This window comes from Diabrotica undecimpunctata, chromosome 1 (assembly GCF_040954645.1).
Source record: "Diabrotica undecimpunctata isolate CICGRU chromosome 1, icDiaUnde3, whole genome shotgun sequence".
Lineage (NCBI taxonomy): Eukaryota > Metazoa > Arthropoda > Insecta > Coleoptera > Chrysomelidae > Diabrotica > Diabrotica undecimpunctata.
In genome coordinates, this window is record NC_092803.1 from 104,807,253 (window position 1) to 104,822,016 (window position 14,764).

General features: G+C 31.7%; 1 protein-coding gene across 1 annotated transcript in view; it reads right to left on the reverse strand.

The window, feature by feature from the left end:
* The window catches only part of LOC140451901 (solute carrier family 7 member 14), an 812,989-nt gene that overhangs the window by 164,850 nt on the left and 633,375 nt on the right, over positions 1-14,764 (reverse strand). Inside the window, exon 4 of the mRNA XM_072545857.1 lies at positions 4,185-4,415. Coding sequence (XP_072401958.1) covers positions 4,185-4,415 — 231 coding nt within the window. The remainder of the gene's footprint in view (positions 1-4,184; positions 4,416-14,764) is intronic.

Genomic DNA, 14,764 nt, shown 5'->3' on the forward strand with positions numbered 1-14,764 from the left:
TGGTAATTCTTTTAGCATTTTTGGTGCTATTAGGTCAATTTCTGGTGACTTTTTGATATTTAGTCCTAAGATTTCTTCTTTAAGTTCTTTGGGTGTTATTAATTTTATTGGATTTACTGATGGTTGTTCTAAGTTTAAATAATTAATAATTTCTTGATCTTCTTCATTGTTGTGTGGTTGGAATTCTGTTGCTAAATGTTCAGCAAATAATTCTGATTTTTCTTTATCGCTTCTTGCCCATTGGTTCTGTGTGTCTGTGGTTTTTTTTACTGGTGGCGATATTGCTTAAGGTTTTAAGGATGATTTGATTGGTTTTCATATTGAATGGTCGTATCTATTAAGTTGTGTTACATATTTTTTGACTGACTCTTCTCTTGCAATTTTTAGTTGTGTTTTTAATTTATTGGTTAAGCGATTGTAAAACGTTTTATCCGCTGGGTTCCGACTTTGTTGCTATTTGGCTCTTGCTCTTCTTTTTTTAGCAATGAGCTTTTTAATGTCTAGTGGAATATTTATTCTATTCTCGATTTTATTTTTATCTGCATCGTTCGGTGTCGCTTCATTGCAGCGTTTTGCAACTATGTTATAAGGTTGTTTGTAGCTGCTTTTATTTCTGAAGGGCTTCTTAGTCTTACATTTAGTTTAATGGTTTCATCCAGTATTTTTCGGTAAAGGTTCCAATCTGTTCTAGGTCCATGCAGTTTTGGAGTAGGTTGTTTGTTAATAACGCAGGTGCTAATTGTTGCAATAATTGGTGAATGATCTGAAGATAGATCATAACTTGGAACTATGTCCATAAAGATATTAGATATTCCTTTTATGATGCAAAAATCTAAGAGGTCTGGTCTTTTCTTGGGGTCCGTTGGCCAGTACGTTGGTGTTCCTGTTGATAAATATGTGTATTTATTTTCTTGCATTAAGCTATAAAGCTCTCTCCCCTTTGTTGTTATTAATCTTGATCCCCAGTAAGTGTGTTTACTATTAAAGTCACCAGCTGCGATAAATTTTGGACCTAGAGTATCGAAGAAGATCCGAAATTGGTTTTTTTAATATTGTGCTTTGGAGGGCAATACACTGCTGCTATTGTTATTTCGTAAGGTAATGAGCACACTTTAATTACTGTAGCTTGGATACAATCTGTTATATAACTTTCCATCAAGAAATGTTTAATTGATTGTTTGATCAAGATTGCTGTACCTTAATGGGCTGTCTTGTCTGGGTGGTTAGTATGGTACGTTAGATAATGAGGTATTTTAAAATACGATTTGTCTGTAAAATGTGTCTCACTTATTAATAATATATCTATAAAATTTTGTTGTAGAAATATTATCACCTCGTCCTTGTGATTCAGCAGGCCATTGGCGTTCCATTCAGCTATTCGTAGAAAGAATTTTATTTGCATAGGAGTTTACTTAGCATGTTTATTACCATGCTGTTTTGTTGCAAGATTTGATTAAACATGGCTTTGAATTCTTCTAAAAACTTCATAGGAATAGTGTTTGAATCTTGGTTATCTGAAGGAGCAGCAGGAGGTTGTCTTTTACACGCTGCATTAGCATAGCTTACATTTGGTCTTACTGTATTGTGTATAAAGTTTCTGTTACGTGCTTGCGACATATTTTGGTGATGATTATATGTAGTTTGTGCTATATTTTTATTTCTATTTAAATTACGATAATATTCGCATCCTTTATAGTTAGCCGGGTGATCTCCTCCACATAAAGCATATTATTATGTAGCTGGTGTGTTCTTTTCTTTTTACAGCTGTTTGTACCATGCTGTCCTCCACATTTCACACCGACATATTATGGTTTATTGCAATATGTTTTTAAATGATGATATTTTTGTTTTCTATGGGTGGTTCAATTTGTATATTGCAGTGTTGTAATTTATGAATCCTATAAATATCTTGGTTATTGTTTGATGGTTCAAGGTCAACAAAGAACGTATTTACCGGCTCTTTTGTAATCCTATGTTTAGCATTAATGATGTTACTTACCTTGTGACCCAGTTTTGTCATAAAAAATAATGTTGTTCTCTCTCATATACCTTGATAATTTTCTGTATATTTCTGGATCGCTACAAATTATTTTGACTGTATTATTTGCCATAGTCCTGGTTTCGTATTATTCAGCTTCAACTATTTCTGTAAATTTTTTTCTCATTTCTGGGAAGTCGCTTACACCGTAAACAAATATTGGTGGTGGTTTAGGTTTTCTTGGCGCTGTTTCATTTTGTTTGTTTTCATTTTCTTGGGTATGCGTTAGTGTATTATATTTGTACGATAGTGTAATTGTATTATCTTCTTTGTCTGTTTCTACATTTGATCTGATTTTTCTGCGTTTTGTAGTTTTAACTACTTGACATGAGTTTTTTGTTGACACATTTGCACTTTCTGGTTCGTCATCGCTTGTTGATGACATTCTGTAGTATTGCTGGCTATTTCTGTTATTTATATTGCTGTTGTGTTGCGCGTTATGTTGATTTATATATTGTTTTTCATTGGGCGGAAATATCATATTCGTCGAAGATTTGGTGGTTGGTTGATTTATTTGCATATTGTACATACCTGGTGTTTGTGATGATATTTGTGGATAGCCCTGTATATTGTTGATTTGTGAGTGACCCTGTGTGTTGTTTGGAATCTGCATTTGTGGGTAACAATTTGTTTGGTTAGATGGATACTGGATTGGTAATGGCTGGCTGTTTACATTTTGCATTTGTTGGCTAACTATGTAGTTGTCGAATCCTGGTCCATTCTCCGTTGGAAACATTATAAATAAATTACTGAATTGTTATTAAATTTAATTTATTGATTTTATTGTTTTTAAGCTATTACTAATTGATTGCTTTTTAATCACTTAACATTTATCTGTTCAATTCGAGAAAACCGGTCGCATGTTGATAACGGAGAACCATTTAACGTCCGCTCGGTTTGGAGTATCGATGTGAACTGCTTTTACAGGTTGCCATACAGTTTCTGCTAGCTTCTTCCAAGGAAAAATTATTATTTTTAAAAAGTTTCAAAATAATCCCGACCTTGTCTAGGACGCACAACATTTCAAAGAAGTTGGTCGATCTGAAAATAGTCCAGCATGGCTCAAAATTACTTATAGCCATGTGTACCACACCCCATTTCACAAAGCATAATGTACCGAATGAATATAGACCATCAAATATATAGTATAGGATGTATCTCATGGCTATTTCAAAAAATAAAAAGGTGTCGATTGGTAAAATTCTGCCAGCGGTAGAGGCATTCAAACAGCACCTAAAAATAGTGTATTTAAAAGCTCACAGTTGGTTGAACGGAGAAGGAGTTTTGAACGTAACAGCCTAAGGATAAGAGCTTAAAGAATATTCCTATCATTCAGTGAAGATGTCACAGCCGCCAAGTTAACCAAGTGTTAAGTTTAATATTTTGCAGTTGCAAAAAAAACTTCGGCAGCTCATGTGGATGTAGAAAGATAGGCTTGGTTTGTAATTTGGCATGTAAAAATTGTGCCGGTTCTAATTGCACGAACATAGAGAATGAGGAAGAAATAAATTTTAATTATAGGATTATTTGTTAATCATATTTTTGTACTAAAAAAAAAAAAAATTCTGAGTCCACCCTAAGCACTGGGTATTTAGACAACCATCGCCGTCAATAACACTGAAAATCTGTGAGGAATTACTTTCGACTTATTTCTAATGAAAATATCATAAAACTGCAGGAGACGAGATCCACTCTAGACACCAGGTAACTCGAAGAAGATCGTCGTTATCATATTCATGTACAACGACTCCAAAAACCCCCGAATAATGACCGTCGACTGATTTGTAGAATAAAATTAACATAGACTAGGAGACGAGGTCCATCCTGGGCACCAGGTAGCTCTAGGACCAACGTCGTTATTATATCTCGAAAACCCCCCGGTAACAAAATTGAACTCTTTACTGTTGATATTTTCCGAGTTAAAAATTTTTAATTTTCTATGCACTTTGAAAATGCATTTGTCCTATACACAAAACGCAATTTTCATTTTACCACAATAAATTTTTCCGAGGATATCATCGCTTTACCATTTTCTGATAAAGTTAGATATAAAAGGATTTATTTATTTTGATTAGTTAAAACAGCTTTGTATATTTCACTAATTAAAGAAAATAAAGGAAAGAAAATTTTGTATGTTGTTACTTACCCAAACTTTTCCCAATACTCTCGTGTATGGCATGTGTAATGGCGCCATTGGCTAAGGCGTCAAAACAGGCACTCAAAGCACAAGCACACGCACTTGTACCTATCAGGTACTCCAATATCATATTCCAGCCGATAACAAAAGCTATAAACTCTCCAACGGTGACGTAGGAATACATATAAGCTGAGCCAGATGTGTGAGGTACTCTTACGCCAAACTCTGCATAGCAAGCTCCTGAAAATAAATAAAAAATATTAATCATTACAGACCTGTATTTACATTCCGATTGTACAATATTGTTTGTTAAAATATAAAGTATACATACAGTATACATACAAGTATACATACAAATATACAGGATTTGTAAATATAACTTTGTTTTTTAAGTACTTTTTGTTATTATTCGTAATTGTTTATATTGATATTCGAATTAATAAACCATAAATAATATTTGCCTTGCAATTTATAGAAGGCACAGATTAAAGCAAAAATTTGAAGTTTGGTTTCGTCAACCAAAAAATCTTCGCATTTCTACTTTGGTGTTTTAAAATAATAAAATAATAATTTATTACAGTGCCTAGATTAATAAAATACATCCAACGTTTTATCCACTATGAGGCTTTTAATACAGATTTGTTTTCTTGTTCCACTTTTAATTTCGATGCTTCTAAATCATTATCTAGAACGACGATGACAGTTAAAAACAATAAATAGTGATTCATATATCTGAGAAGAATCAACTATACATATAAAAGTAATTTATGGTATATGCTAATGCTTATACTCTTTGCCATACTTTAAAAATACATTTTTTAATAAAAAAAACTATCCTTTATTTATTTTTTGGACATTGGGATATGTATTTTAAAGTCAATGTGAGGTTCAAAAGGACCTTCAACTCATGACTTAATTTGTTGATAGTTCATTTGTTATGGAACCAATACAACCAATACAACTCCGTCATATCCATGACGAAAAGTAACCAAGAAAAGTTTTTGGGGATATTTGCATTTTGTGGTATAACAATTTTATAAATAAAATTATTGTTTATCTTTTCTTGTTTACTGTTAGGTCTCAGAATAAATATATTATTCTAAATTTTTTGTTTTAAATCTTGTTTTATTTTTTTTCCTGTGCTAAGTTTAACTGACAAGCTTATACCAACTTACTCAATGATTTAGTCAAATCTCCAAAATAAAATATAAAATACTATTTAGATTTAAATAATATGTAACAGACTTTTAGAGAAAAATAGGGGCGATAGTGCAAAGTTTAAACCTTTTATGTGTTAACTTCAAAATTATATTTCGATTTATTGGCAAATAAAACTGACATCAATGTAACTTAAAAACACAGTCGCATAAAAAGTAGTTCCCAAAAATTGTTCTTTTGTTGGTAAAATAATAGATTTTGGGCATGTAAAACCCATTTTGTCTGAATCTATATAGTTTTTTATTCCCAGTGACCAAGAAAAATATAAAAATTAAGTGTATTTGAATTTATTTTGCCCCTTTTGGGGGTTACAGTTTAGGTACGATAATTCGCTGTAATAAAGTGTTAAATTATTAAAAACTTAATATGGACCATGTGGGAAGACCTCTAGATAAGCCTCCAGATATTAGCCGAATGAAAGAACATGTTAATATGGATCAAATAAAATCAAATATAAACAACACATGGGGGGGTTACTCCAAAAATAATGGAGAAACTGTGATCTTTGATATTTAAAAACTATGAGGTTTAAGTTATAAAAGGAATTGATCACATGGCAACGTAGGACACATTTTATTTTATAACTTAAACATCATAGTTTTTAAATATCGAAGTAATTTAAAGTTAATCAAACTACATTTAAAGGGATTTTACCCAAACATTTCTTGGCTGCAAACATGTACATCCAGATAGCACTGATAATGGAAAAGTTATTCCTAAAACGTTTTGTGATGTAGCCCGATAGGTATTTTTTTTAATAATATACCATTTTTAAGGAAAATTTTTTAAATAAAAAATGTTTGTGATACATGGTATACAGCTAACTGAAGCAATTTAGTTTCCTTGTGGATTTTCTATATTATCAGTGTAGTGATACAGGTTGTTTTTATGTATATATAGAAAATAATACTCCTGATTTTAAAGGCAAGTTTAGTGTTACCAAAATCGGTGATATTATTATACTTTAAAATTTTTCGAATTTAGACAACAAAGTTACTAGTATTGATTCAATCGGCAAGAATAGAATCAGAATTAAATTTAAAGACTATCAATCAGCCAACTTTTTATTGAATCAAAAAACTTGCTCATTATTTACAAACAACAATTGTGATGTTTACGTTTCGAAGTTTTCGAAATGGAACTAGATGAACGAAATAAATTAAGAATGAAAATGATGCAAGAAAAAACAACAGAGATAGAGAGAAAATACAATGAACAAAGGAAAAGAGCCAAAAGAATAATAAGATCTAAGAAAAGAAAATACAATGAAGATAAATTAAAATGTATAGAACAGAGCTATAAAAATAGAGAAATTAGAAACTTATATCAAGGGGTGAAAAATGAGAAAAAGGGGTACCAAGGAAAACCTGTACACTACAAAAACAAAAATAGAAGAAATTTAGTAAGTGACGAAGAAATATTGAGCAGATGGAAAGAATACTTTGAAGAACTTTTAAATGAAATTCTCACAACAGAATATGAAGAGGAAGAAGAAGTGTATGAAAATGTCGATCAAGAACGAATAGAGGAAAGACCACCTAACGAAAAAGAAATAAAAGAAATAATAGAGAAACTAAAGAATAATAAGAGCCCAGGAAGAGATGAAGTAACAGCTGAAATGTTTAAATATGGAGGACCAGTACTAATTAAGCATTTGGAAAAGTTGCTAAAAGACATATGGGAACAACAAAAATTACCGAAGGAATGGACCGAAGCGACACTGTGCCCTTTTCACAAAAAAGGCGACAAAAGTTTATGCCACAATTACAGGGGAATAGCCTTACTAAATGTTGCATATAAAATACTTGCAGTATATATAAAAGACAAGCTATCTCAAAATATAGATAATGACATAGGGGAATATCAATGTGGATTCAGAAGAGGGCGCAGCACAGTGGATCAGAAAGCAGAAAGCTACGAATATGGGAAAGATACAATGGCCCTATTCATCGACTTTAAACAAGCGTTCGATAGGATAAAGCGCAAAGAAATATACAAAGCACTACGTGAAATGGGAATTAGTGAAAAACTGATAAGAATGGTAAAAATGACACTCCGAAAAACAGAGAATAGGGTTAAAATAAATGGCGAAGAAACAGATAAGTTTGAGGTTAGTGAGGGGGTGCGACAAGGAGACCCACTGTCATCGCTGTTGTTCAGTATCGTCCTCGAAGTTACCATCAGAGAAGCTAGAATCAACAGGTCAGGACTTATATATCAAAGAAAACACCAATGCTTAGCATTCGCTGACGACATTGTACTGATAGCCAGAAGTAAGCAAGAATTAAAAGAAATAATAAAAAGATTAGAAATGAAAGCGAGAAAGAAAGGGATGTACATAAATGAAGAAAAGACCAAATATATGGAATGGGCAGAAAGAGATTACCTACAAGAACAATATCTGACAGTAATAACAGATGAAAAAACATATAAATTCGAAGAAGTAGAAATATTCCAGTATTTAGGAGCGACATTCACGAGAAGACCAAATATGAAGGAAGAAATCCAAGCGAGAATTATGGCCGGTAACCGTTGTATTTTTGCACTAAACAATTTATTAAGAAGCAAAAACATATCTAGAAGGGCTAAGATAAGAATATATAAGACAGTAATAAGACCTATTGTATTATATGCCAGTGAAACATGGACAATGAACAAATCCGAGCAAGTCTTGCTGCAAGTCTGGGAAAGAAAAGTCCTCAGGAAAATATTTGGAGGTAAATTATGGAATGGTATATGGATAAAAAGACCAAATATGGAATTAGAGGAGATGTATGGAGAGCCGAATATCGTAGGGATCATAAAGTCACAAAGACTGAGATGGTTGGGACACATCCAAAGGATGGAAAACACGAGACTACCAAAAAGAATGCTAATGGGAGGAATAGGAGGGAAAAGGAAGAAAGGCAGACCGAAAACCAGGTGGAAGAAGGATGTTGAAAAAGACATAGAAAAACTTAAAATACCAAACTGGAAAAATAAAGCAACAAACAGAAAAGAATGGAAAAGAATAGTAACCCAAGCCATGGACCTTCTAGGCCTGGAGAGGTAAATTATGTATATATATATATATATATATATATATATATATATATATATATATATATATATACGTTTCGAAGTATATACTCCATAGACAGAGTATAATTTAGAGACATAGATACTGAATTTTCTGAGAAATATGTCAAAAATAAAATTAAACAATACGATATCGAAGATAAAACAGCAATGGACAAGGTTTCAACAAAATTTAGGAGGCTGTGCAAAATTTGTTTGTGATACTTCTCCGTCGGATCTTTATTTACCGTTTCAATATTTTGATTATCTAAAAATTCTATTGTTTTTTTATTATATTTTATTTTATCTATAGCAATAGTAGTGTGTCCTTTGTCTGCTTTTGTAAATACTTTGTTGTTTTCTATTTATTTATTTTTAATTGAAATGGCTGTTTGATTTTATTTAAAACAGGACTTTTTAGTCTAAAGTCTTTTAGTCTTTGGTTCATCTTACATAAGTGTTGCTTCTACGTATACGTATTTAAAGTCTCTAAATATATGGATAAAAGCATTTTAAATGTTATTTAAGGGACATTGTAAAAAAAGCATTGCGAGGAAATATATCATACTGGAGAAATGTGAGACTCTATAAAGTGCTCTCAAAGGACCCTCATAATAGTAATAAATTTAATATGATGGAGAGAGGCTAAAATAATTTTTCAAAACTGGTAGCACTAGATATATGGCAGCAGACTGGAATAGAAACCACAACATTTGATTCTAGGAAGAATTGTTATGTGGCAGAAGTGATATACCAAGACAAAATAAAATGAGTGATAAACTTATTTGAACAAAAAAATATATACGATTCTACAGGCTAGGTTAAGACTGGGGCACATAGCAAAATTAAGAAGGCTGTAAGTGTAGCTCTTATGCCTACTTGGTAAAATAAGACAAGAAAAAGCTAAGTCCCTGCGGCAGATAAATTTGATGTCATTTATATAGAAGACTTTATAAAAACTGCTCTTTATTTTATTAGTTAAAAGTTTATTGGCATTAGGGATGATGTACCGGTTAAAAGAGTATTATATAAGAGATACTATGTAATAAAGAACATTTTTAAGTAAATATTTGTACACAAAAAAAAGCAGAGACAACACATGATGAAGACATAAAGCGTTACACCTAGTAAACAAACTTAAAACTAAACAAGGGCTGAGTGCAGGGATAGTCAGTAGTGGTGGAAATTAAAACATTTATATTTTACTAGGAATAGAAATATACCTCTGAATTTTAGCAGAGATTTATGCAATCTTGCATTGTGTAAAAAAATAACATGATGGCATAGAACTGAATATATCGATATATTCACATATAGCACAGAGGCTATGAGGGCTCTTAGAATAAATTAGGCTAGTGTGGGAGTGCCGAGAAGAACTCAACAGACTAATAGAATATAACAATATTACACTGTTATGGGTTCTAGGTTACTAAGGAATAAACGACAATGAAAGAACTGATAAACTTACATGAACAACACAAAATACTTTATTTTAGAGCCGGTGATATGAGTGCCAAAATTCACCGTCCACAACGTCCTTTTTTAATTTATCTATTTTAGATACCGTATTAATTTTATTCCCACGAGTTTAAATAAAATACTGTCAATACGGCAGTATTGTTCACTAGCTCTCTATGACATCCCTTAGGTAACGCTTTTCCTAAGGTATGCCACAGAGTATACGTCTCTCCTTACAATCTCAGACCGGCACAATTTATGGTGACGTTTTGTCACAGGAATTTGTGCTTGAATTAAAATTTTGTACTCGAAAATAAACATCATTGGATCTGTGTGGATGATTTTATAACAAGTCGATGTTTTTTTTTAGCTCAAATATTCGATGTTTGTTAACTGTATACAAATCTAAATTGTCTAAAGATGAAAGAGGATTCGTTATATTTAGGCTGATTTTTATGAAAAATACTGAAAAATACTAAACATATACCAATAAACAGGAATCGTTGCTACGTGTCGTGTTTTTGGGATATATAATATCATGACCATATTTTTGGAGACATTTTGGGAACGAGTGACTTTTTGTAAAAAACGAATGCCGTTTCCTTTCTAGCTCATATAGAGAAATTTACAATTCTTTACCAGCCGCCATGTTGTACAATTTATTTTGCATTCTTAAGTTAAAGTAGCCTTACGACTTTTTTGACACCAACTTAAACGAGCTGCTTTCTGTTCCTTGGTAAAAAATTGTGGTATCCAAGTAAAAAATGTCAAAATTAATAATAATGTGCAAAGCATCGACTAACGTTTTACTGGATCACCAACTTGGTGAGGCTCTTTTGTTGAGATAATTGTAATCAATAATAAAAAAATTGACACATTTTCATGATTTATAATTCAAATTTTCAACTTCTTCTAAGTTTGATAGTTCATTTCATACTTCTTTCAGTTTCATTACTACTTTCATGTATCGCACTGAAATTTTATATTTTGAACTAAAGTAGGATATTCAGTTTTACTGTTAATATGTGATCAGTGGCCTGCTATACTTTATGAGTGTACAAAATATGAAAGAAACGCCACGAAATATGGTATAGGTAAAATTACTTAATCTATCAAAAATAGTTTGGAACACAATTTTTTAACATAAACTGGCCAGCCTAAATAAATATCATCCCTTAATTTAAAGTGAATGTGAAGTTAAGTTTTTATTTCTTTTTTTTTTAATTTTTTTTAGTGGTAACATAGTTTACTAAAATATCGCAAAAAGGTTTTTGTTATTCAAAATTTCTCGAAAGTAACAAAAATTTTACTGTAATATGTTAAGAAATGAAAACGAACAATTTTTCTTTGATATTCTTTTTCTTGAAACAGAAATTTTTTAAAAAGTTTTATTAATGAGTATTTCGTCCTCCGGGAGTGACAAAATCTTGTAAAAAAGGAGGCGTAATTTAGATCAGACTTTGGATTACAGAAGTTGGAGATGAAGATTGTGCCGGCACATGTCTCGGTTAATGTCTAATCTTTTCATCGAGTCCCTTCAACCTCTTCAACATATATACAGATATACGGCGTCGTTTCTAAGAGTGACCCTGAATCGTAAAATTTGGTCTTCTAGAATCTCCGACAGGTACCTCTGCTCAGTCAACCTCTAATTCTCGATAAACACTAACTTGAGGTACAAGCGCAATACACGCCTAAGATTTTCTCACACTTGGTCATCGATGCATTTTTACACGTGTATCTGAAATTCCATATAACCTGTAATATAGAATCGCGATTCATCTGAAAGTAATACACGACTTCAATCCGCTTTTGTCCAAGTTCTTGTGCAAAATTCAATTTGATAATCCGATGTTTTTGGAAAAGTTCTAAAAAAAGTTTTAACTGTCCACTCACTGGTGTTTACATTGCTTACTTCTTGCAGACGATTTCGAAGAGAAACCTCGCTAACCTTTTGGTTTCGGAAATGGGAAAGCCTCAACAATTCTTGTCATAACAGGATTAATGTTTATTGCGATACAACAACAATAACAACAATACTCAAAACATTTGCATTCAAAAGATAAAACCACACAAACAAAAAATATGTCGATAATGGTTTAAAGGGATCTAAGTTAAGTATATTTTTTGTTAAACGCTTATTTCTCAAAAGAACAGCAACCACTATTTTTTAAGCAATCAGCAAGTAAATTAAGTTATGAAAAGAAAATTAAATAAATTAAGAAAAATTATTTTAATATATAAACAAACCAATATATCTTACTAAAAATAATTATTCTTTGTCATGTGTAACACAGGAGATTTAAAAAGTAGAGAAAAGTGAACAACTCATTAATCCATTAGCGCTCACGGATACCTTATGGTAGCAAAATCACTTTAAATACTGTTGAGGCGTGGCTGGTATTGTCTTCACGCGAGTTCGCATATATTCAGTTTGAAGGTTAATAAACTTTCATTCTTTTTGTTCATATTATGTATTTATTTTTGCTCTAAATCAGTAGCGCCTATGTCACGGTACCTATTTCAACTTTTAACCTGGGTAAGAACATTCAACAGTCCCACATAGACTTTGATTAAACCTTATGGAACTGAATGTCTTTAGAGCTGCTTTAATACTGTCACGCATGTTCCTAAATCTGTGATCTATCAAATAATATCATGTGACACTACTTGTTCGAGAGGGACTCATGAATTAAAGTTTATCTTACCGAATCAAATTAACATGTTTTAAAATGTTTGTTATATCCCGAGTGTGTAAATAAGATTCAAATATAAGAATCTATTTTGATTAAACATAAAAAACAGATATTTTTTAAAATTCTGCCATCTAGAACAAGAATGTCAAATAAAATTAAATTTAATTATTTTTGGTTTTTTCCAAATGAGATATTTGATAACTGGCTAAAATATTTAAATATGTTTTTGCTACTTTCATTTTTTATTCATATTGAAAAACCATATTATATCACATTTTTCACTTATATCTAGTATTTTTACATTTTTACAATTTTTTTATATTCCTCTCGTAAATTCAAATGTATAACAGCCCCAAGCTTTAAACCACTTTCCAATTGAGGCAGCTCTTCACTTCCATGTCTATCTAATGTACTTCATACATGTTATAGCAATAAACCTTTTGATCTTTCAAGTAAAATAGTTATTTAAAGTTTACCAACATTTTATAAAAATTAAAATCATTCATACAAGTAGGAATTTAATATGTCATACACTTAATTTACTTCAATTGTTTTGTAACTAAAATTGTACATCTGTTTGCAATCCATATTTATATTTTGTAGTTACACAAGAAAATAGTACTTGACTTTAAATCAATTGGATATAGTTTTAGCAAAATTAGTAACAAACAAAAATAAAACTATATTAACAGAGCTATTTAATAGATGTCTCCATAATAGAAAAATCCCTAAAGACTGAAATGAAAGTCTAGTAGTACTCTTACACAAAAAAGGAGACAAATGTGACCTAAAGAATTATAGACCTATATCATTGCTAAGTCAAGTATGCAAACTGTTGTTTTAATTATTAATAATCAGTTCACTTACAAAATGAATAATGACCAACCGGTTGAACAGGCTGGCTCTCGCAAAGGATATAGTACATCAGACCATCTGCTGACAATAAGGACTCTGATAAAGAAGGCAAATGAGTAACAACCACCCGTATGTCTTGCCTTCATAGACTATGAAAAGTTCGAGATGTAGGCTATTCGAGAGGAGTTAGGCAAGGTGACGTAATATCTCCTAAGATTTTTATTCTAGCCCTAGAAGACGTCTTCAAAACGACAAATTAATCAACATATGGCATCAAAGCTAATGGCAACAAGTTAAACCACCTCAGATTCGCTGACGACATCGTAATTATAGCGAGTACATTCAAGGAATTACAAATTATGATAAAGGAACTCGCAGATAGCTCCCAATACGTCGTCCTTAAAATAAATATGACAAAAATAAAAACAATGACGATTCCAGACGTATACCTATAAATGGTATTGAGATAGAACAAGTCCAGAAATATATCTACCTAGGCCAAATTCTGAAATTTGACATAGAAAACCAGTGCGGAAATCACTAGAAGAGCAAGACTGGCATATGCAGGATTCGGAAAACTCAGTTAGATATTGAAGAACTGCAAAATACTTCAATACTTGAGCAGAACAGTGTTGAACCAATACATCCTTCTTATGATGACATATGGATGTCAAACCTGGACCCCAACCAAGACAAATATGAATAAACTAGCCACAACAGAAAGGGGAATATACGACTTTCAGATAAAAATAGAAACGACTGGGTAAGATCAAAAACAAAAGTTGAGGATATACCAATAAAAATACTGCTAGAAAAAAAGATCAACCTTGGAACGCCACAATACAAAATAGGAGACCTTACAACGATAGATGACCAAAAAGAAGACCACAGATGAGATAAGTGGACGACATCAAAAGAATAGCCGGAACAAAGTGTGTTGCTTAGAATAGAGATCAATGGAAGGAGTTAGAGAGGCCTATGTCCAAAAATGGACGAGAGAAGGCTAAGAAGAAAAAAAAAAAAGAAGATAAATATAATATGCGTCACACAATTGATACGAAAATTGTATATTAAAGATTGATTACTCTTTAAGAAATATATTGTCTGCCAGTCACTTTTTCTGGTCAGTTCATATCTTGAAGATTATCGGATTAAAGAGGTATTTTTCGAATTTTTCGTAATCTTTATTAAGGTTTTCTCAAGTTTCCACTGATATATCGGTATGAAAAATACGATAGGCAGAGCTTAAGTAATCCTCATTTTAATAAGATTTCCGTTTAAAATACTGCTCTTTGTGCTAGCATA